This window comes from Oncorhynchus masou, chromosome 1 (genome assembly GCF_036934945.1).
Source record: "Oncorhynchus masou masou isolate Uvic2021 chromosome 1, UVic_Omas_1.1, whole genome shotgun sequence".
Classification (NCBI taxonomy): Eukaryota; Metazoa; Chordata; class Actinopteri; order Salmoniformes; family Salmonidae; genus Oncorhynchus; species Oncorhynchus masou.
In genome coordinates this window covers 61,243,155-61,264,034 of record NC_088212.1, presented here as the reverse complement: position 1 = coordinate 61,264,034, position 20,880 = coordinate 61,243,155, and the positions used below count along the sequence as shown (strand labels likewise).

General features: G+C 41.2%; 2 protein-coding genes across 3 annotated transcripts in view; one reads left to right on the top strand and one right to left on the bottom strand.

The window, feature by feature from the left end:
- LOC135547531 (phosphorylase b kinase regulatory subunit beta-like) overlaps positions 1–18,384 on the bottom strand; it is an 80,108-nt gene extending 61,724 nt beyond the window's left edge. Inside the window, exons 1-5 of one of the 2 annotated variants that reach the window (XM_064976619.1) lie at positions 18,278–18,366; positions 16,905–17,008; positions 15,124–15,210; positions 6,493–6,631; positions 907–1,006 (exon numbers count right to left, since the gene is read on the bottom strand). In XM_064976619.1, the coding sequence (XP_064832691.1) occupies positions 907–1,006; positions 6,493–6,631; positions 15,124–15,210; positions 16,905–16,959 (381 nt within the window). In that variant the 5' untranslated portion in view covers positions 16,960–17,008; positions 18,278–18,366. Of the gene's footprint in view, positions 1–906; positions 1,007–6,492; positions 6,632–15,123; positions 15,211–16,904; positions 17,009–18,277 lie in introns of both variants that reach the window. The other variant, XM_064976610.1, reaches the window with a different exon arrangement.
- A 27-nt stretch (positions 18,385–18,411) lies between these two features.
- The window catches only part of LOC135547521 (T-cell immunomodulatory protein-like), a 131,711-nt gene continuing 129,242 nt past the window's right edge, over positions 18,412–20,880 (top strand). Inside the window, exons 1-6 of the mRNA XM_064976600.1 lie at positions 18,412–18,820; positions 19,686–19,770; positions 19,982–20,121; positions 20,270–20,321; positions 20,486–20,563; positions 20,717–20,811. Of these exons, the coding sequence (XP_064832672.1) occupies positions 18,643–18,820; positions 19,686–19,770; positions 19,982–20,121; positions 20,270–20,321; positions 20,486–20,563; positions 20,717–20,811 (628 nt within the window). The 5' untranslated portion in view covers positions 18,412–18,642. The remainder of the gene's footprint in view (positions 18,821–19,685; positions 19,771–19,981; positions 20,122–20,269; positions 20,322–20,485; positions 20,564–20,716; positions 20,812–20,880) is intronic.

Genomic DNA, 20,880 nt, shown 5'->3' with positions numbered 1-20,880 from the left:
GTAAGCTGTTGCGTTCCAAAATAGCCTAACATTTGTGATTGAAAGTGCATTTTCACAATGGTGCAGTTTATGAATCTTGTCAAATGTCACTGTGTGTCAGTGTGTGTGTGATCTTAGCATTAAATAAATGGTTCCGGAGTCAGAACACATTCGAGAAGCATGCGTTGTGTGGCTAATCCGTTAAGACTGTGCTGAGTTTCCTTGGTACATTGTGGTAAACTTTGATGCCCTCTCTTTAATGTCTTTTATGGCTCTGTAGTTCTTTTTATATGATAACATTTGCTTCCTGGTCCCTCTATATTTTGGGTTCATTAAAAATGGCATGTTCTCTGTGAATGCAAGAGACAGATGTTAATGAGCGCTGCACTGTGTAATTAACTGAAGAAACGGTGCATTATAATTAAGACACTGAAAAGCTTTCCCGTAAATTAGGTCGTCAAGGTCATGAGTAAATGAAACAAAACAATTTCAAAGGCAACAGACCAGAACATTAGAAAAAAAACACAGGGATTTAAGAAGTGTTCGATTGTACTAAAGCTGTAATTATGTGTTCATAGAGGCCTATAAACAATATAAATGCTGCTATTTTGACTTGAACGGTCCGCTCAAAAACTTTACGACAATAGTGTTCTGCTGAGGCGAAAACCATTTGGAAACCTCTATGTTATTCCATCCACATAAAGATAAAACCAATCCAAGCGTGAGATAGTAAACCGCTGAAGCGTGAGAACAGAGAAGATCAGTAAAAGGACAGAGATCTTTAACTTTGCCCCCCGTTATTGACAGTTTCTGTGTTTGCTAAAGATCAATATTCATTACTGGATAATGCCATTTGTTTTGATCACTAAGAATGAACTACAGTGTTTCCTGTGGTCCTCTGGTCTGATGTTTCATTTGTGGACTCACCTTGTCAGACTGGCGCATGTAACAGTAGAGGATACCCCTCATGCACTTGATGGCTGAGTGCTCCAGCTCATGGGTGCGTCCCATGTCATCATCGATGCGTCTGCGCGTCAGGGTTGATCGTCGCCATAATGAGATGAGAAAAATGGCCCAATGAGCAGAGGAGCACGTTAAATCAACCTAAACTATCCTACTTCACTGTACAAAATTACCAGAGTCTGGTTATACTGCCTGTGCCTACAATAATGGTACATATTAAATGAGACAACTTATTGTATTTGTACACAGTTATAGACAGGTTTTAAATCCTATTAGGACATTAACAGCAGTTGTTATTCATTTGTCTTCCAAAAGCATAACACAAGCAAGGACATGCTATTGACATAAACAATGGCATCTACATAACATTCGGAAAGTATTCAGACCCCTTTATCCACATTTTGTGACGTTACAGCCTTAATCTAAAATGGATGAAATAAAACATTTTCCTCATCAATCTACACACAATACCCAATAATTGGTCAATTCAATTGATTAGACAGGCACACACCCGTCTATATAAAAGGTCCCACAGTTGACAGTGCATGTCAGAGCAAAAACCAAGCCAGGAGGTCAAAGGAATTGTCCGAAGAGCTCCAAGAAAGGATTGTGTCGAGGCACAGATGTGGGGAAGGGTACCAAAACATTTCTGCAGCATTGAAAGGCCCCGAGAACACAGTGGCCTCCATCATTCTTAAATGTTGGAAGTTTGGAACCACATAGACTGTTCATAGAGCTGGCCGCCCGGCCAAACTGACCAATCGGGGAGAAGGGCCTTGGTCAGGGATGTGACCAAGAACCCGATGGTCACTCTGACAGTGCTCCAGAGTTCCTCTGTGGAAAAGGGAGAACATTCCAGAAAGACAACCATATATGCAGTACTCCACCAATCAGGCCTTTATGGTAGAGTGGCCAAACGGAAGCCACTCCTCAGTAAAAAGGCACATGGCAGCCCACTTAGAGTTTGCCAAAAGGCACCCAAAGGACTGAGAAATAAGATTATCTGGTCTGATTGAACTGGTGGTGGTGGCATCATCATTCTGTGGGATGTTTTTCAGCTGCAGGGACTGGAAGACTAGTCAGGACCAAGGGTAAGATGAACGGAGCAAAGTACAGAGAGATCCTTGATGACAACCTGCTCCAGAGTGCTCAGGACCTCAGACTGGGGTGAAGTTTCAGCTTCCAACAGGACAACGACCCTAAGCACAAGACAACGCAGGAATGGCTTCAGGACAAGTCTGAATGTCCTAGTGAAGCCCAGCCAGAGCCCGGATTAAACCCGATCTAACATCTCTGGAGAGACCTGAAATAGCTGTGCAGCGACGCTCCCCATCCAATCTGACAGAGCTTGAGAGGATCTGCAGAGAAGAATGGGAAAAACTCCTCAAATACAGATGTGCCAAGCTTGTAGCGTTATACCCAAGAAGACTCAAGGCTTTAATCAATGCCAAAGGTGCTTCAACAAAGTAAAGGGTCTGAATACTTTCAGTTCTTATTTTTTCATTAATTTGCATTATGGGGTATTGTGTGTACTGTAGATTGATAAGGGAAAGAAACAGTTTAACCAATTTTAGAATAAGGCTGTAACGTTAACAAACATTTTCTGGAAAAGGTGAAGGGGTCTGAATACTTTCCGAATGCACAGTATACTGTACTCTGTCATCATATTGTCAAAAGGGCTCAAATAACTTCTGAAGAATGTATTCACATTTAAATGGAATAAAGTATTCTCCAATAACTCCCAGGACATGCAAATATTCAGTAAGTTATTTATTCAACAAAACACATTCACTTTTTGTCATTGATGTCATTACCATTTGTGTGTAGGCCTAGTGTATGTTTTCATGAATGACATAAATTCACTTTAATTTCCTACATTTCCACCAGTGCAGTAGACTTACTGGGCACACAGACATGGGCATCTGCCCATCCATCCACTCCAATCTAGTGCACACACTCCAGTCCCCTCTCTAGTCACATGGAGGGTAAGTAATGGTTTGGGCCTGTGCTGTCAGATTGGAATCATCTTAATTAAATTCCTGTGACAATGCTAATGGGAAGAAACCATGACGGATGAGTAGGCCCCTCTGGTCTACTTGAACACTCTATTTTTACTCTCTTGTCCCCTGGGAGAAAAAACGCACACCAGTGCGGTTTTGAAAGAGCACTTTGTTACAAGGTCTAGTGGAGAAAGTCCCTGACTATTTTGAGTATCTCAGATCTCCACTTGAACTTGAGCCCTCAGTGTATGAAGTAAAGGACACATTACTACTAAAGAAAAAAATTGACCTGTTTCATAATCAGAGATACAGACTGTACAGGATGTCTGAAGGTGAGAGGATTGTGCCTCGAGACGAGAGAAACATTTGAAGGAAATATGGTGCTGTTGATGTTTAACCCCCCCCCCTTTGCCCTCAGAACAACCTCAATTTGTCCGGGCATGGACCCTACAAGGTGTCGAAAGCGTTCCACAGAGACACTAGCCCATGTTGACTCCAATGCTTAACACAGCTGTGTTAAGTTGGCGTGATGTCCTTTTGGGGGTGAACTATTCTTGATACACACGGGAAACTGTTGAGCGTCAAAAACCCAGCAGCATTGTAGTTCTTGACATAAAACGGTGCACCTGGCACATACCCCAGTCAAAGGCACTTAAATCTTTTGTCTTGCCTATTCACCCTCTGAATGGCACACATACACAATTCATGTCTCAGTTGTCTCATGGCTTAAGAATTATTTAACATGTCTCCTTCAGTTCATCTACACCAGTGGTTCCCAAACTTTTTATAGTCCCGTACCCCTTCAAACATTCAACCTACAGCTCTTTATTTAACCATATTACATATAAATCCCTATTTGTTAATAAAAAATGGTGAATAACTCAACACAGGTTAATGAGAAGGGTGTGCTTGAAAGGATACACATACTGTAACTCTGCAATGTTGGGTTGTATTGGAGAGAGTCTCAGTCTTAAATCATTGTCCACACGCAGTCTGTGCCTGTTTTTATTTTTCATGCTAGTGAGAGCCGAGAATCCATTCTCACATAGGTACGTGGTTGCAAAGGTCATCAGTGTCTTAACAGCGCGATTTGCCAAGGCAGAATACTCTGAGCGCAGCCCAATCCAGAAATCTGGTAGTGGCTTCTGATTAAATTAAATGTTCACAGAACCGGTTGTTGCAATTTCGGTATATCGGTAAGTGGACTGGAGGCAGGGCATGAAGGGGATAATGAATCCAGCAGTTTGTGTCATCCGTTTCGGGAATGTACCTGCGTAATTGCGCACCCAACTCACTCAGGTGCTTCGCTATATCACATTTGACATTGTCCGTAAGCTTGAGATCATTTGAACACAAAAGACCTGTGTGTTATCCTTGTTAATGCATACAGAGAAGAGCTCCGACTTCTTAACTTCTTATGGCTGCAGGGGCAGTATTGAGTAGCTCGGATGAATAAGGTGCCCAGAGGTGCCCAGAGTAAACGGCCTGCTCCTCAGTCCCAGTTGCCAATATATGCATATTATTAGTACATTTGGATATAAAACACTCTGAAGTTACTAAAGCAATTTGATGTCTGTGAGTATAACAGAACTCATATGGCAGGCAAAAACCTGAGAAAAAATCCAAACAGGAAGTGGGAAATCTGAGGTTTGTAGTTTTTGAACTCAGCCCTATCGAATACACAGTGGGATATGGTTCAAGTTGCACTTCCTAGGGCTTCTACTAGATGTCAACCGTCTTTAGAAACTTGAATGATGCTTCTACTGTGGTGTGGGGCCGGCTGAGAGCTCTTTGAGTCAGTGGTCTGGCAGAGAGCCAGGTCCTGGTCACGCGCATTTCACATGAGAGTGACCTGCGTTCCATGGCTTTTCTACAGACAATGGAATTCTCCGGTTGGAACGTAATTGAAGATTTATGATAAAAACATCATAAAGATTGATTCTATACTTAGTTTGAAATGTTTCTACGACCTGTAATATAACTTTTTGAACTTTTCGTCCGAAGTTCGGCTGGATCTGCATGAGCGTTTGGATTTGTGCACTAAACGCCCAAACAAAAGTAGCTACTTGGACATAAATAATGGACATTATCGAACAAATCCAACATTTATTGTGGAACTAGGATTCCTGGGAGTGAAGACCATCAAAGGTAAGGGAATATTTAAATTGTTATTTCTGATTTCTGTTGACTCCAACATGGCAAATCATTTTTTTTCTGAGCGCCGTTCTCAAATTATTGCATGGTTTGCTTTTTTCGTAAAGCTTTTTTTAAATCTGACACAGCAGTTGCATTAAGGAGACGTATATTATAATTCCATGTGTAACACTTGTATTTTCATCAACATTTATGATGAGTATTTCTGTAAAATGTGGCTATGCAAAATCACAGGATGTTTTTGGAACTACTGAATGTAACCCGCTAATGTAAACTCAGATTTTTTAATATAAATATGAAACATACATGTATTGTGTAACATGAAGTCCTATGAGTGTCATCTGATGAAGATCATCAAAGGTTAGTGATGACCTAACGGTTCGTGGTGACTTAACAATCATTTGTGGTGCTTTCGCTGTAAAGACTATTTGAAATTGGACACTGTGGTGGGATTAACAACAAGATCACCTTTAAAACGGTATAAGATACATGTATGTTTGAGGAATTTTAATTATGAGATTTATGTTGTTTTGAATTTGGCGCCCTGTACTTTCACTGGCTGTTGTCATATCGATCCCGTTAACGGGATTGTTTCCCTAAGAAGTTTTAATCATAGCCTCAATTTTGTCCCGCACATTGAATATAGTTGCGGAGAGTCCCTGTAATCCTAGATTCCGATCATTCAGGTGAGAAAAAACATCACACAGATAGGCCAGTCGTGTGAGAAACTCGTCATCATGCAAGCGGTCAGACAAGTGAAAATGATGGTCAGTAAAGAAAAAGCTTGTCTCTCAATTTTAAAAAACGTGTCAATACTTTGCCCCTTGATAACCAGCTTGTAAAAAAATTAAATGGTCGCTGCCCATATCATTGCATAGTGTTGAAACTACATGAGAGTTCAGGGGCCTTGCTTTAACAAAGTTAACCATTTTCACTGTAGTGTCCAAAACATCTTTCAAGTGGTCAGGCATTCCTTTGGCAGCAAGAGCCTCTCGGTGGATGCTGCAGTGTACCCAAGTGGTATCGGGAGCAACTGCTTGCTCGTTACCACTTCACTTCCCAGTTTGGGAATAGCCGATCTACACTGATTGAAGCGGATTCAGCAAGCAACATCAATAAGAGATCATAGCTTTCCCCAGGTCAGTCTGTCATGGAAAGAGCAGGTGTTCCTAATGTTTTGTGCACTCAGTGCAGTCTGAATGCTCTATTAAGTGGGCAGCAGCAGTACGCAGCACCCCCTTGACATTACAAAAGCCGTCTGCTTTGATTAAGAATATTGGTCCATGGCGGAGCCCATTAACTAAGGTTGTACTAGATTAATTATTAAGATCAACTTTAAAATGTACAGTGATCTAAGGTGTCTGTGGATACAGTGTATGTGTGTGTGTGTTGTCACCTGTAAGCTAGACCCAGGGCCCAGGAACTGGCTGCACAATACAGGGAGTCCCGCACCTTGGCTTCCTTGCAGCTGGAGCATGTCTTGGTAGGGAAGAGGCCAGTGGTAGGGCTCTGGTAGTTCAGAATGGTGGTCTTCACTAGAGAGAGGGAAACAAGAGAGAGACAGGGTAATCCCTCAGGCTTTCAACTATATTTTTGGTGTGTATAATATTCTACAACAGCTGATGAAACAAACATTGACCAGTGTTCTCTCCTGGTAGTTTCTGGTTAGAAATGCAATCTACACAGGACCTTCGAATCAGCCTGTTTGCGTGGGCGAGAGTTTAGGCTTGCCTGGTGACGTCACCGTGCGGTAAATTGGTTAGAGAGAGTTACAAACCTCTCTGACAGTTTTAAGCTTTATTCTGCCCACTCAGACCACTCCCAGACAGTCATAGCTACATTCTTGATTGATAAAAAGTTTTTTGTCCATTGTAGTGGAAAACTATTACAGTAAGGTACTTAATTGTTACCCAGAAATGACTTGATATAAAAATGGCTACATTGGGCCATTAACATTGTTGGTTGTTGCAAATTGTGAAATGGAATGGAATATAAAGGTATGTTAAACAGCTGCATGTTGTGTAGTTATTGTTGTAAAACCAGACATCCTAACAAGGTGTGTTACTGCACATGTGAAGGTAGCAATAACTTCGGTCTTCAGGTCATATACATTCCAGAGTTACATACATGTTTATCTTCATGGAAATCCTCTAAATATTATTTAGCTTAAATAAAGTCACACTAAAACAGAAGGCCTGGAATCACAGGAATGTATCTGTCACCACACCGCCCTCTACCCCTCCAGATGAATAATCTGTCTGAACAGGGTACTTCATTTTTCATCACCACATTATGCCAGAGCAAATGAAGGGACCATCCATTCTGCCAGATCGTTTGTTAAAGAGAGTCCGGGTCAATTCAAAGAGACAAAGTCAGCATAGCCGGGATAAAGAGGCAATGGAGGGAATTAAGCAGAATATTAATAAACCCTTCAGTACCTCGGCAGTGAAAATTACTTTGACCCCAGAGGCTGCTTGGGGAAAAAACACAAACGAACAGTGCTTCTTCTGGCCAATTTCATATGTTAGCCAGAGTTAAAAAGTAGCATTGTATTGGGGCTTGGGAATGTATTGGGAATGTAAAAAGAAAGCTGATTGAAAACTTGCTGTGTTCATTTCCCGCCATATCTCCCCACATGCTCTGCACAATTTATTATTTTGTTTCCAACGATAATTCCTTGTAATACTATGATATTGCTAGTCCATTAAAATATGTGCTAGGTAATATAAATAATAAACACCAGAATTGGAAACACCAACCTATTTCTCCTCACCACTGTCTCACTAACACTGTGAACTAGCTTCTAGTGAGCGCGTACCAGTAGATTCACAGATTTTAGGCAGATTTCAAAACAGCGCCATTTCTGTTTTCTTGCTGAACACGGCCCAGGTCAGATGTGTAAGATTACGGCCGTTTGGCCCTGTGATTTTGTCTGGTTGTTATAGTATTGGCCAATGTATTATTTTGTACTTTCTTTCAACACATTTTCATAATTTATCATCATCTGTAGGCTATTGTAAATAACCTCAGGATCCAGTCTTCTCGTCACCTGCACTGTTTAATAAATACCACCTATTTTGACCTTGGCAAATCCGACCACGACGCCATCTTGCTCCTTCCGTCTTATAGGCAGAAACTCAAACAGGATGTACCAGTGACGAGAACCATTCAATGCTGGTACGACCAATCGGAAGCTACGCTTAAAGATTGTTTTGATCACGTGGACTGGAATATGTTCTGGTCAGCCTCAGAGAACAACATCGACCTATACGCTGACTCGGTGAGTGTGTTTATAAAGAAGTGCATTGGAGATGTTGTACCCACTGACTATTAAAACCTACCCTAACCAGAAACCAAGGATGGATGGAGGCATTCGCACAAAACTGAAAGCGCGATCCGATCCACCACATTTATCCATGGAAAGAGGTCTGGGAATATGTCTGAATATAGACAGTGTAGCTATTCCCTCCGCAAGGCATTCAAACAAGCGGAATGCCAGTACAGGGACAAGGTGGAGTCAAAAACTCAGACAAGAGACATATGTGGCCGGGTCTACAGTCAATCACAGACTACAAAAAGAAATCCAGCCATGTCACGAAACCGACATCACGCTGCCAGACAAACAAAATACCTTCTTTGCCCGCTTTGAGGATAATACAGTGCCACCGTCGCAGCCCGCTAACAAGGACTGCGTCCCCCCATCTCCTACTCCATGGCTGATGTGAGAAACATTTAAATATGTTAACCCGCACAAGGCCGCCGGCCCAGACGGCATCCCTAGCCGCGTCCTCAAAGCATGCACAGACCAGCTGGCTGGTGTGTTTACGGACATATTCAAACGCTCACTATCCTAGTCTGCTGTCCCCACATACTTCGAAATGTCTACCATTGTTCCTGTACCCAAGAAGGCAAAGACAAATGAACTAAATGACTACTGCCCCGTAGCACTCACTTCTGCCATCATGAAGTGCTTTGAGAGACTAGTCAAGGATCGTATCACCTCCACCTTACCGGCCACCCTAGACCCACTTCAATTTGCATACAGCCCCAACAAGTCCACAGATGACGCAATCGCCATCGTACTGCACACTGTCTTATCCCATCTGGACAAAATTAATACCTATGGAAGAATGCTGTTCATTGACTACAGCTCAGCATTCAACACCATAGTACCCTCCAAGTTCATCATCAAGCTGGAGGCCCTGGGTCTCAACCCCTCCCTGTGCAATTGGGTCCTGGACTTTCTAACAGGCTGCCCCCAGGTGGTGAAGGTAGGAAACAACATCTCCACTTCGCTGACCCTCAACACTGGGGCCGCAGAAGGGTGTGTGCTCAGCCCCCTCCTGTACTCCCTGTTCACCCATGACTGTGTGGCCATGCACGCCTCCAACTCAATCATCAAATTCACAGACGACACAACAGTAGTGGGCTTGATTACCAACAAGATTACTAAATTACCAACGAGACGGCCTACAGGGAGGAGGTGAGGGAACTCTGAGTGTGGTGTCAGGAAAACAACCTCTCACTCAAAGTCAAGAAAACAAAGGAGATGATCGTGGACTTCAGGAAACAGCAGAGGCAGCAGCACCCCCCACCCACCTACAGCACCCGATGTCACAAGAAGGCCAAAAAGATCATCAAGGACATCAACCACCTGAGCCACTGCCTGTTCACACCACTACCATCCAGAAGGCAAGGTCAGTACAGGTGCTTCAAAGCTGGGACCGAGGCCATCAGACTGCTAAAGCTGCTGCCTACACTGAGACACAATCACTGGCCACTTTAATAAATGGATAACTAGTCACGTCATACAATGCACTCTAAATAATGGCACTTTAATAATGTTTACATATCTTACATTACTCATAATCACATATATACTGTATTTTATCCCATCTACTGCACCTTGCCTATGCCGCTCGGCCATCACTCATCCATATACTTACATGTACATATTCTCATTCACCCCTTTAGATGTGTATGTATTAGGAAGTTGTTGGGGAATTGTTTGATTACTTGTTAGATATTACTGCACTGTCGGAACTAAAAGCACAAGCCTTTTGCTACACTCGCATTAACATCTGCTAACCATGTGTATGTGACAAATACAATTTGATTTGATTTGATCCTCTGACTCTTCGACTCAACTGTTTCTGCTCCAAGCCCAGCTAACTCGGCTGCTAGGTCCATAAATGTAACCTACATTGACTCACTTTTCTCACATTCAATCTCTGATTTAGATTTGGAAAAGGCAAAATAATGTATTTGGAGGCACATCAGAAGATAAATGGCACCTTAGTAAGACTCCTCTGAATCAAAACCAAAGTAAAATATGTTATTATTCTCTCACTCCAAAAGACACAACAGCACTCTAGTTGCAAATAAACTGAGGTTGGAGTTGCTCAGTCTCATATGATGATATTATCATCCATCAACCTAATGTCCCACTAAATCAACAGCTAACGCTGTTTCTTAGAATGGGAGCAGAGGAATGGCCCAGACAGTGAAAGAAAGAAGGAGGTAAAAGAGACCTCCACAACAAAACATAAAGCTCGTTTTAACATTTCTTAATCTCCCCGAGCCAGTGTCAGATACGAGCCCTATGCCTCCACTATAATCAAGTGTGAGAATGAAATAAAAGGCACTGGAGTGTGGCCACATTACCACATAAATAAGAAACCCGAGGCCCACACAGGAGAAAAAGAAGACAAACTGTGAGAGACAGTGATGTCCCTAATCTTAGTCTTTTGCTCAGGAATGATAGGGAATAAGTCCACACTGCATCCTAAGAGCATGTAAAGCCACTGGCTTTACAATTGCACTTTTTTGGTAGAAAATGGAAATAGAATCATCATTTCATTACCTCTGAGGCAAAAAAAATAAAATAAGGTATTCATCCACTGGCCTGTGCATTGGCGATAACAATTGCTGCTATGCTCCCTGCTAAAATTAGGCAAGCACATTCAACTGCTATGTACAGACCACAAAATTAAGCAAGAACATTTCGACATATTGTTATCTCAGAGAACGTTTCTGAGAGAGCAACAGGGGGCTTTGATTCATGTTATTGTTGCAGTACTCTTTCATTTCATTGCTAGTAAAACAAATCACTCACAACCTCACCTAGAGCAATCTAAAGCTTTCTGAACTTTGACCAATCTGACTGAGCAGAAAAGGGAATGGGAAAAGCACAGTGTAAAATATTACTACAATATAGTCTACACCAAAAACAGTGTGCTGTCACATTATTGCAAAAGCTAAAATTGCATCTGTTTACCTTGGAGAACAAAACATGCACCAAACATATAAAAGCTACAGGGGTAACATGACTACAACATTCATGAGTAATGAGTGAGATTCACTTTCATCCAGGGAGCCCAGGTGGTGGGAAACACTGATATGTTGTTCTCTTTAGGGATGTCTGTCACCATGACTTCACACTGCAGGACTGGTTTCAGATGAGGGACCAGTTGCTCCCCTACTGTCTTTCACTTGGCTGCTTTTCCTGTAGCATCCTCATTTCAACCTAGACAGCCTGTGAAACAACCCTCACTTCGGGGAAACCTTTTTCATCAACATTTCACAAGTATGCTGTCTTTTCTCTACAGCTGTCTTATACTAGCCTACGGGGTGGATACTAAAATAATACAACCCTATGGATTTTCAAACATGAAGCATGACACCATATTGATAAAGTTTGCTCCCCCAAAACATGGGCAATATCTGATAACTCGCTGAAGTATCTTTGTTGCCTGTCTTCAGAAGAACATACATTTATTTTTCCTTTATTCAAATAGGCTAACAACATAAAACATAATAGAAGCTGTATTGCCCTTGAAAAGTAATTGGTCTTGAACATAGGTATAGCATTTAGACCACAGCCCCAGGTCACAGCAAAGCACAGATCACAATAGACTACATTCTATCCTTCATAAAATAACAACGTAATGCAATACACTTCCTCTGTTTCCACACTGAGCAAAGGGTGTCCTGCCTTTAATGAAGAAAGTCATGAAATCTGTTGCCATGCTGTATCCATGCACCCCCTGTCATCATCACAACTGACCAATGGGGTGTGACATGTCTGCCAATGGTGCGGTAACTTGTGAAAATGGCGTGACCTGACTCAGACAGACTCAGATTAGAGCCCATGGGCTCTATTTTCGGGTAGTGTTAAGGCAGCGCTAGTATCAAATGCACGTTAGTTTGAAATTTCCCAATGGCTATTTCCAGCCCTAACGCCAGGTTTGTCAATTTATCGGGTCTTGACAATCCGCTTGCTGACGGTCAGATGGGCGGAGTGGAAATATTTGAGGTGTGTCCTTAAAAACATGATCCAAAGTGCTAATTTCAGGCAGTGCCGGCAATCAAAAGCTGGTTTTAACAAAAGTACCACGAAATTGGGGAGAAAGGGGAAGTAAAAACATTTATAAATATTTAAAAAAGTAGCCTAACGTGCTTTTGGTACCTGTATACTTCGTATTTAGAAACATAAAAAATAAAAAAATACATTTCAAGTTAATTCATTAAAAACCAAGCATAGCCTCCCCTCCTCATTTAAGTTTTTTTTTTGTCTGCCAAATGCAATCGCGAAGTAGATAAAGGATTTGGCTCCTGAGACCGCTTGGAAATAAATCTTAATCGCCAAAGCTTAAATCACCAAAGCTTTATTATATTAAAAAAATAAAATCAAACTTTATTTGTCACCTCTGCCGAATACAACATGTGTAGACCTTACTGTGAAATGCTTACTTACAAGCCCTTAACCAACAGTGCAGTTCAAGAAAGAGTTAAGAAAATATTGACCAAATATACTAAAAGTTAAAAAACATATAAAAGTAGCACAATAAAATAACAATAACGAGGCTATATACAGGGGATACCGGTACAGAGTCAATGTGCGGGGGCATCGGTTAGTGGAGGTAATTTGTGTAGAAGTGTAAAAAAAAATATTTAAAAAATGTAGGGAAGGAGGGAGGTTGTCAATGTAAATAATCCGGTCGCCATTTGAATACCTGTTCAGCAGCCTTATGGCTTGGGGGTAGAATCTGTTAAGAAGCCTTTTGGTCCAAGACTTGGCGCACCGGTACCGCTTGCCATGCGGTAGCAGAGAAAACAGTCTATGACTTGGGTGACTGGAGTCTCTGACTATTTTTTGGGCTTCCTCTGAAACCGCCTAGTATATATATCCTGGATGGCAGGAAGCTTGGCCCCAGTGATGTACTGGGATGTACGCACTACCCTCTGTAGCGCCTTACGGTCAGATGCCGAGCAGTTACCATACCAGGTGGTTATGCAACCAGTCAGAATGCTCTCGATGGTGCAGCTGTAGAATGTTTTGAGGATCTGGGGACCCATGCCAAATCTTTTCAGTCTTCTGAGGGGGAAAAGGTGTTGTCGTGCCCTCTTCACGGCTGTCTTGCCCTCTTCACGGCTGTCTTGGTGTGTTTGGACCATGATAGTTTGTTGGTGATGTGGACACCAAGTAACTTGAAACTCTCAACCCGCTTCACTTCAGCCCCGTTGATGTTAATGGGGGCCTGTTCGGCCCGCCTTTTCCTGTAAGTCCACGATCAGCTCCTTTGTCTTGCTCACATTGAGGGACAGGTTGTTGTCCTGGCACCACACTGCCTGTCTCATCGTTGTCGGTGATCAGGCCTACCACTGTTGTGTCATCAGCAAATTAATGATGATGTTGGAGTCGTGTTTGGCCACGCAGTCGTGAACAGGGAGTACAGGACGGGACTAAGCACACACCCCTGAGGGCCCCTAGTGTTGAGCATAGCAGACATGTTGTTGACCACCCTTACCACCTGGGGGCAGCCCATCAGGAAGTCCAGGATCCCGATGCAGAGGGAGGTGTTAAGTCCCAGGGTTCTTAGCTTAGTGATGAGCTTCGTGGGCACTATGGTGTTGAACGCTGAGCTGTAGTCAATGAACAGCATTCTCACATAGGTGAGAATTGCATCATCTGCGGATCTGTTGGGGCGGTATGCGAATTGGAGTGGGTCTCGGGTATCTGGGAGGATGCTGTTGATGTGAGCCATGACCAGCCTTTCACAGCACTTCATGGCTACCGACGGGGCAGTAATCATAGATCAAGTTAGAGGAGTAAAACACTTTTATCTATGCATTGTAGGCATGACCACATTATTTTAGCCATGCAGGTCCCGCTTTCGATTTTTGGATGTGCGTAAAACCCTCCATATTCTGTGTTGTTTTAATATTATATGCCCACGGAGAGAAATGATGGTGCCCGTAAGTGTGACATTTTAAAACAAGTTGTTTCTTTGTTTCGTTAAGAATTTGATTAGAATCATTAGTTCTCTTTTTAGACCTTATCAATAATGAATTGAATATTGCTTAATGACAATGTTTGGCATGTCCATGCTCAGCCATAATAAAATTTGCAGTAGGCCTCGCCTCTATATCAGTGGGAATGCTATTGAAGCCATGCAATTACTCAGAACACTGTGGACTGCAAATGGGTTCAAGTTAACCTATTGAGGAAAGATGGGATAGTTCTACATTTTGTTATTTTGTTTCTGTAAGCCATTTAAAAAACTATAACGGACTAACATTGATATTGGAGTTGTTACCAAGGCAATACATAAAAGTCTGTAAATACACAACCTGAAGCAACACATATTTTGCCATGGAGCACATTCTGATTGGGCCAGTGAGGGGCCAAGCCTCAACTTGTTTATTTGTCAAAACCCAGACCTTTTGTGGCAACACCAACAAATTGCGCCAATAATTGTGATAGTGAAAATAGCTAAAATATTTCTAACACATCCCTGAAACAACAGCGCTACCACTTGCACCTAGATTTACCATTGTGTCAGTTTTGTTAAAATAGAGCCCTAAGAGTAACATACCAAATTAAATCCATATTTCAAACCGAAATACTGTAAAGCTACACCCCCTAGAAGTAGACGAATAAGCTCAAAAGGACCCCACCTTTGAGGACGTCTTCAAAACAAGGATTTTAAATAGTAAGTACTTTAATCACAATCACAGTGCTTACCCGCATTGTAGTAGCGGTCAAGTTTCTCCCATAGTGGCTCATCCTCCCGGTGGAGAATGGAGAGCTTGAGAGGTTCATAGATGGAGCCTGAGGAGAGATACAAAACACAATTCTTGACAGGACATTCATTGTTGAGCTAGAGCTCAATTGGAGGTCATTTGTTCATGTCTCGGGTGCCTCAATGGTACTCTGGAGACACACGCTACAGTAACTATATGTCAAATAAAGACTCCCATGAGCACTTGGGGAGTATTAGGCTGTAAGACTGATGCCACAAAGGTTCCTAGTTATCAGCACTTCTATCACACATCTTCAGAAACAAATGTATTTAGACCTAAAAGCTAAACATATTTTACAGAATGGTTTTAGATAATGAAGACTTTAACTACACATGGGATTGAAGAGCAACATCCTAAACACATTGTCAAAGTAAATCAGTATCAGTCATTTTTTGTGATTTCCGTCAGAATACAATGAACAGTCCAAGTCACACAAAAACCACAATGCATTGACGCATGCAATCACGACATGGCCCCATTTCCAACTCACATTTAGTCACTGTAAATATCAAAACAAGCCTCCAGCAAGAAGTGTGATTTCATACGCTGAGCACAAATTTAAAATATAATGGAACTTGCCACCATTTCAAGCTTTCTTCAGAACCAAGTGAATTTCAGGGGAGCCCCATCTGTTGGACCACTATTTCAGACAAATTTTATTTTGGAGTGATTTACATTTTAATGGGATTGACCTTGGGTCAATACCTCAGGTACTGAAAAATCCACATTTCCAGTGAAATTACCATAATTTCCATCAGCTTTTAAGTAGTAGGGACAAAGCCATCACTTTTCAAGATAACTCTGCAGAGGCAGTGTGAGGCTAATATGCAAATTAAAGGGTTTATTTCATTTCTACTGCATAGAAACATGGATCGAAGTCTGTGGTTGTTGGAAAATATTGTGTGATTAACTTCAATGAGAGAGTTCAATATTTGTTAATACTAGGCTTATGAATTGAATACTGGTTAGTATCATTTTCTATTTCCATTCAACAGTATATTGGTTGTACTACATTTGGTGGTAACCCTAGGGAGAGACTGTCAATCATAGGTGCAGCAAAAAAAGTGAATTATGATGACAACTTGATTACCTGGATCATTTTTAGATACAGTAGTGTATACCCAATTGTATCTCACAAAATCTACCCCATGTATTGAACGTAGCCTATATCCAAGACTGGTATATTGGTATAGCATCCTGACCAAGCCACGTAGACAGTAGTAATAAAAGTGTATTACAGCATTATCAGCATATCATACCATTCACCTGAAGAAAACTGAACACAGCAGGAAGGTAGCAGCTTCATTTGGGAGGACAGGCTTGTGGTAAATCCTGAATCGGAATGGTTTCCATGTGTTTGATGCCATTCCATTTGCTCCGTTTTAGCCATTATTATGAGCCATCCTCCCCTCAGCACCCTCCACTGAAACTGACATATGATACTAGGGTGGTATAGCAATACAAAACTCTGGCTGGCAAGATTAATCATTGAAATGTATAATTTGGAGTGATGTCATCCTGCTAATTTTCTCATGGAATGATATACAGGCATTACGCTCGATTAAATCTAGATTTAGTTCAACCCAGTTTTAAAGGCTTTGGGTTAGGAGTGCTTGCTACCTCTTTTTTAAACTTATTTTACCATGTAAGTTGACTGAGAACACATTCTCATTTACAGCAACGACCTGGTGAATAGTTACATATGCTCAATTCACTACTTACCATATCTTTTGAGTTTCCGAGGAGCTTTGGAAATCTCACATTCCGAGCTGGCCATTTTCAAAAGGTGAGGTAAAGGGCAATCGTCTCTCAGCTAAATTACAAATCTACAGCAATTCACAGGAGGGTTAGTAGAGCGGCTTAAGAAAAGAAATCAATAATGAATCACATAGCAAGTTAATATTAGGTGGCCACAAAACAGACAACAAATGACAAAACATGAAAACGCCATGTAGCCTACAATGGTCATTAAAAGATTAGCCTACTTGGAAATTATATGTTGGCATAGAATGGTTAAGATGAGTGAACTAGTAATGATGGTTTGAATTAGCCTAATGTCTGAATGTGTCTTTTTTCAAATAAAAGTTCATAAATATCGAAACATATTTTAAGGCATTCATTCGTCAAACTATAATGTTTGTATGAGTGATACTCAACAAATTAAAATAATTATTATGATTATGATAAAGTATTTCTTAAATACCGTACTATTGCCTTTATTGTTGAATTTAAAAAATGTAATGAAAAATTGCATGAGGCCTTTAATTGACAGCAGGTTTGATTAACCACGGATCATAATCACAATCAGTATATGAGTTATAAGACATGGACATAGGCAAATCCCGCGAATGATTCCACCCCCCTCGCTCAAGGGCACATTAACAGATTTTTCACCTAGTCGGCTCGGGGATTCAAACCAGCGGCCTTTCGGTTACTGGCACAACGTTCTTAACTGCTAGGCTACCTGCCATATTTGATCGTGTCTCAATATAATCAAGGTATGAAATGATTGTTATTTTCCGATATAATCTCTTTCGGCACCCCAACAAAAATGAATTTCATTGCCTACCCCTGCACTGTCTATGTGAGCAGGTTGCCATGTTGGCTAATGTAATGGCATCTAGCCTGATCAACGAGGAACATAGCATACATCAGAGGAGGCTGGTGGGAGGAGCTACATGTATATGAGGACGGGCTCATGGTAATGGCTGGAATGGAATTAAATAGAATGGAGTCAAACACATGGAAGCCACATGTTTGACTCCGTTACATGTACTCCATTCCAGCCATTAAAATGAGCCCGTCCTCCCACCAGCCTCCCCTGGCCAGCATGTACATTTATTCTCTTTCAATATGATAACATTGCAGTTTTATGTAGCCTAACACAAACGGCAAGGGTAGAGGGGCAACACCTGATGTGAAAATCTTAAAATAGCTCCAGTAGCTGCAAACTTGACCTTTCATGCTCATGCATACCCACTGTAGTGGGCTATAGCAGGCAAGGCATTTATATAATCTGTTTCGTTGATGTTTCACTCAGGACATTCGCAGAGGTTTGTAGATAATGCAGTGTCAAGCAAGTGAATATGTCAAACCTGAACGTTTTTGTCTGGCTTTAATTTCCAGGAGTTTCCTGCCGACATCTGCGAAGCTTGACATGTTGGTTGGTTCTCTGTGTTTACCAAGTAACAGCACGTTGTGACACTGCTGCAAACAAGGAAGCGCTGATGGTGTGACGTCACACCACCCATTTATTAACATGTCAATAGTCTATCTCCCTCTTGTGCCATTGATGTTCTTTACCTTTATATTTACGACTAAATAGGGCTGTCGATTGTGTTATTTTTGACAAGTGTCAAACCCCACGAGTTTATGCTTAATGCATTTCTTGCCGTCATTTCTGCCGTAAACCAAACGCGCACTGCAGTATTCCAGTTTGTGTTGTTTGAATTGAACAACTATGAGGATATTGTTTTTCAAGATTTTTACATTTACTGTGTATTTTGCAGGGCAGTATTCAGCATCTGCTCTTCAAGATGTAACAACTGACTTGTTCGGGTCTGAAAATCATGGTACTGTGGCTGCGTTTGGTGATTTCAACTCGGATAAACAGACAGATATTTTCATCATCAGAGAACGTGAGTAGCTAACGTTAGCTAGCTGGCTAGAATACTGTTCAATGTTTTGTATTGCCTTTTCAATAGGATTCATTTCGTTAGTGAATAAAATAATATAGAAACTTTAGCTAGATACTAGATGAGATTACTTGAATTAATGACATGTGTTCCAAAAACTCATAGGATGCTAGCTAATCTAGCTAGCTAAACCAAGCTGTTGAGTGCTGTCATATTGTCTGGTAAGCAGTTAGTTAGTTAGCCATGAAGCTAACACAATTATTTACCACTGGATACAATTTGCTCTAGCCTATATTGACTAATAGGGATAGTACATAGCGGGTGCCTGTCTTGGATATAGATACAGGAAATGCAAAGCAATAAAAACAGTGATGACGTAGCAATCTATTTTCTCTGCTTGAAAAGCTGTTGGGTGTTCAATGCATTGCACAGTGGTGTAAAGTACTTTCAGTAAAATACTTTAAAGTACTGCTTAAGTTGTTTTTTTTGGGTATCTGTACTTTACTATTTATATTTTTTAGAATTTTTACTTCACTAAATTCCTAATACAAATAATGTACTTTTTACTCCATACATTTTCCTTGACACCCAAAAGTACTTGTTACAATTTGAATGCTTAGCAGTACAGGAACATGGTCCAATTGACAGACTGAGAGAACGTCCATAGTCATCCCTACTGCCTCTGATCTGGCAGACTCAAGACACAGTAGCTTAGTAACTAGAATGAAACAAAAACATAAAAATGGGTATAGCTCACCAATGAATGTGTCACTGCATTGCTGATATGGTTATGTGACTGTGCTGTGCTGGGTATGAAAGTAAGCATTTTGTTAATTTGTTTTTATTGCATATTTCATTGAACTTTTAGAATCTGAGTTGGTGATATTCTTGGCTGATCTGAAAGCCCCATACTTCAAGCCAAAAGTCCATATCCCTAAAAAGGCTTTGCCCGCGTAAGTTCCTGATCTTATTCTCTCAATTGTATTAGTGCACACACCACTTCTCATCTTGAAGCATCAATAATTCCACAATGTCCAGGCAAACCCTGTGGGTTAGGGTAGATTGACACAAGAGGATTTTAGCTGTCACTGAGAAAAGCCCTATGCTATTCTTTACTGGCTTATGTCAACAGCAGGCACTCAGTGAATGTCTTTCCTCTTTCAGCAATTGTATCATAACTGGTGTTGTTCCTGGAGACTACGATGGAGATTCTCAGATGGATGTGCTTCTTACAGTTCAGCTCAAGACCAAGGCCACCTCAGACACAATGGTTTTTGTATTCTGGGGAAACAACCAAACCCTGGGTAAATTGTTGCTCTATTAGGCCTAGATTCAGGCTTATGGAATACATCGTTTTAGGCTTGTAGAACAAAAATAATGTACTCTAATACAGAAAGTTAACTTCTGTTATTAAATAGCTAACTGATTAACATCTCTTATCTGGTGTTGCAGATGGGCAAGCGGACCTTAATAAGACATTTGTGGACCAACCTCTAATAATGGAGTAGGTTAAGCATGTAAAAAAATATATATTACAAATCACCTGTAGCAGTTGTTTTCTATGATGAGTTTCCATGCAAGCAATCCTGTTTACCTAAACTTTGTCCTTTGATCTTGCTCATGGGTAGGGAGTTTTGACGGTTTTATAAATGAAATTCTCTTACGCAGCTTCAATGGGGACATGATTCCAGACATCTTTGGGGTTTCTGCTGATTTCTCCACTGAAGTCTGCTATCTTACTGGAAGGTAAGACTATTATCCATGTCTTGATAAAACTCAATTGCAATATGTTGAAATTTTGTAGATGTATTCAGTGTTATTGCACCTTTGTTGGTTGGTTCTGTGTTTTTTCAGAATGTCTACTGAGCACATGAATCATGTTGTTTTCTTTCCTCACAGGAACGCAGTGTGGCAGGCAGCTCTTAGTTCACGTGTCAAGATGCGTGTTCCTCATTCCAATGCTTTCATCGACCTAAACAAGGATTTCACCGCCGGTGAGTAGGCAAATGTCCTAAATGGTTTATTGGAACCTTGCATTGCCAGACTCAGTAATCAGGCATTAC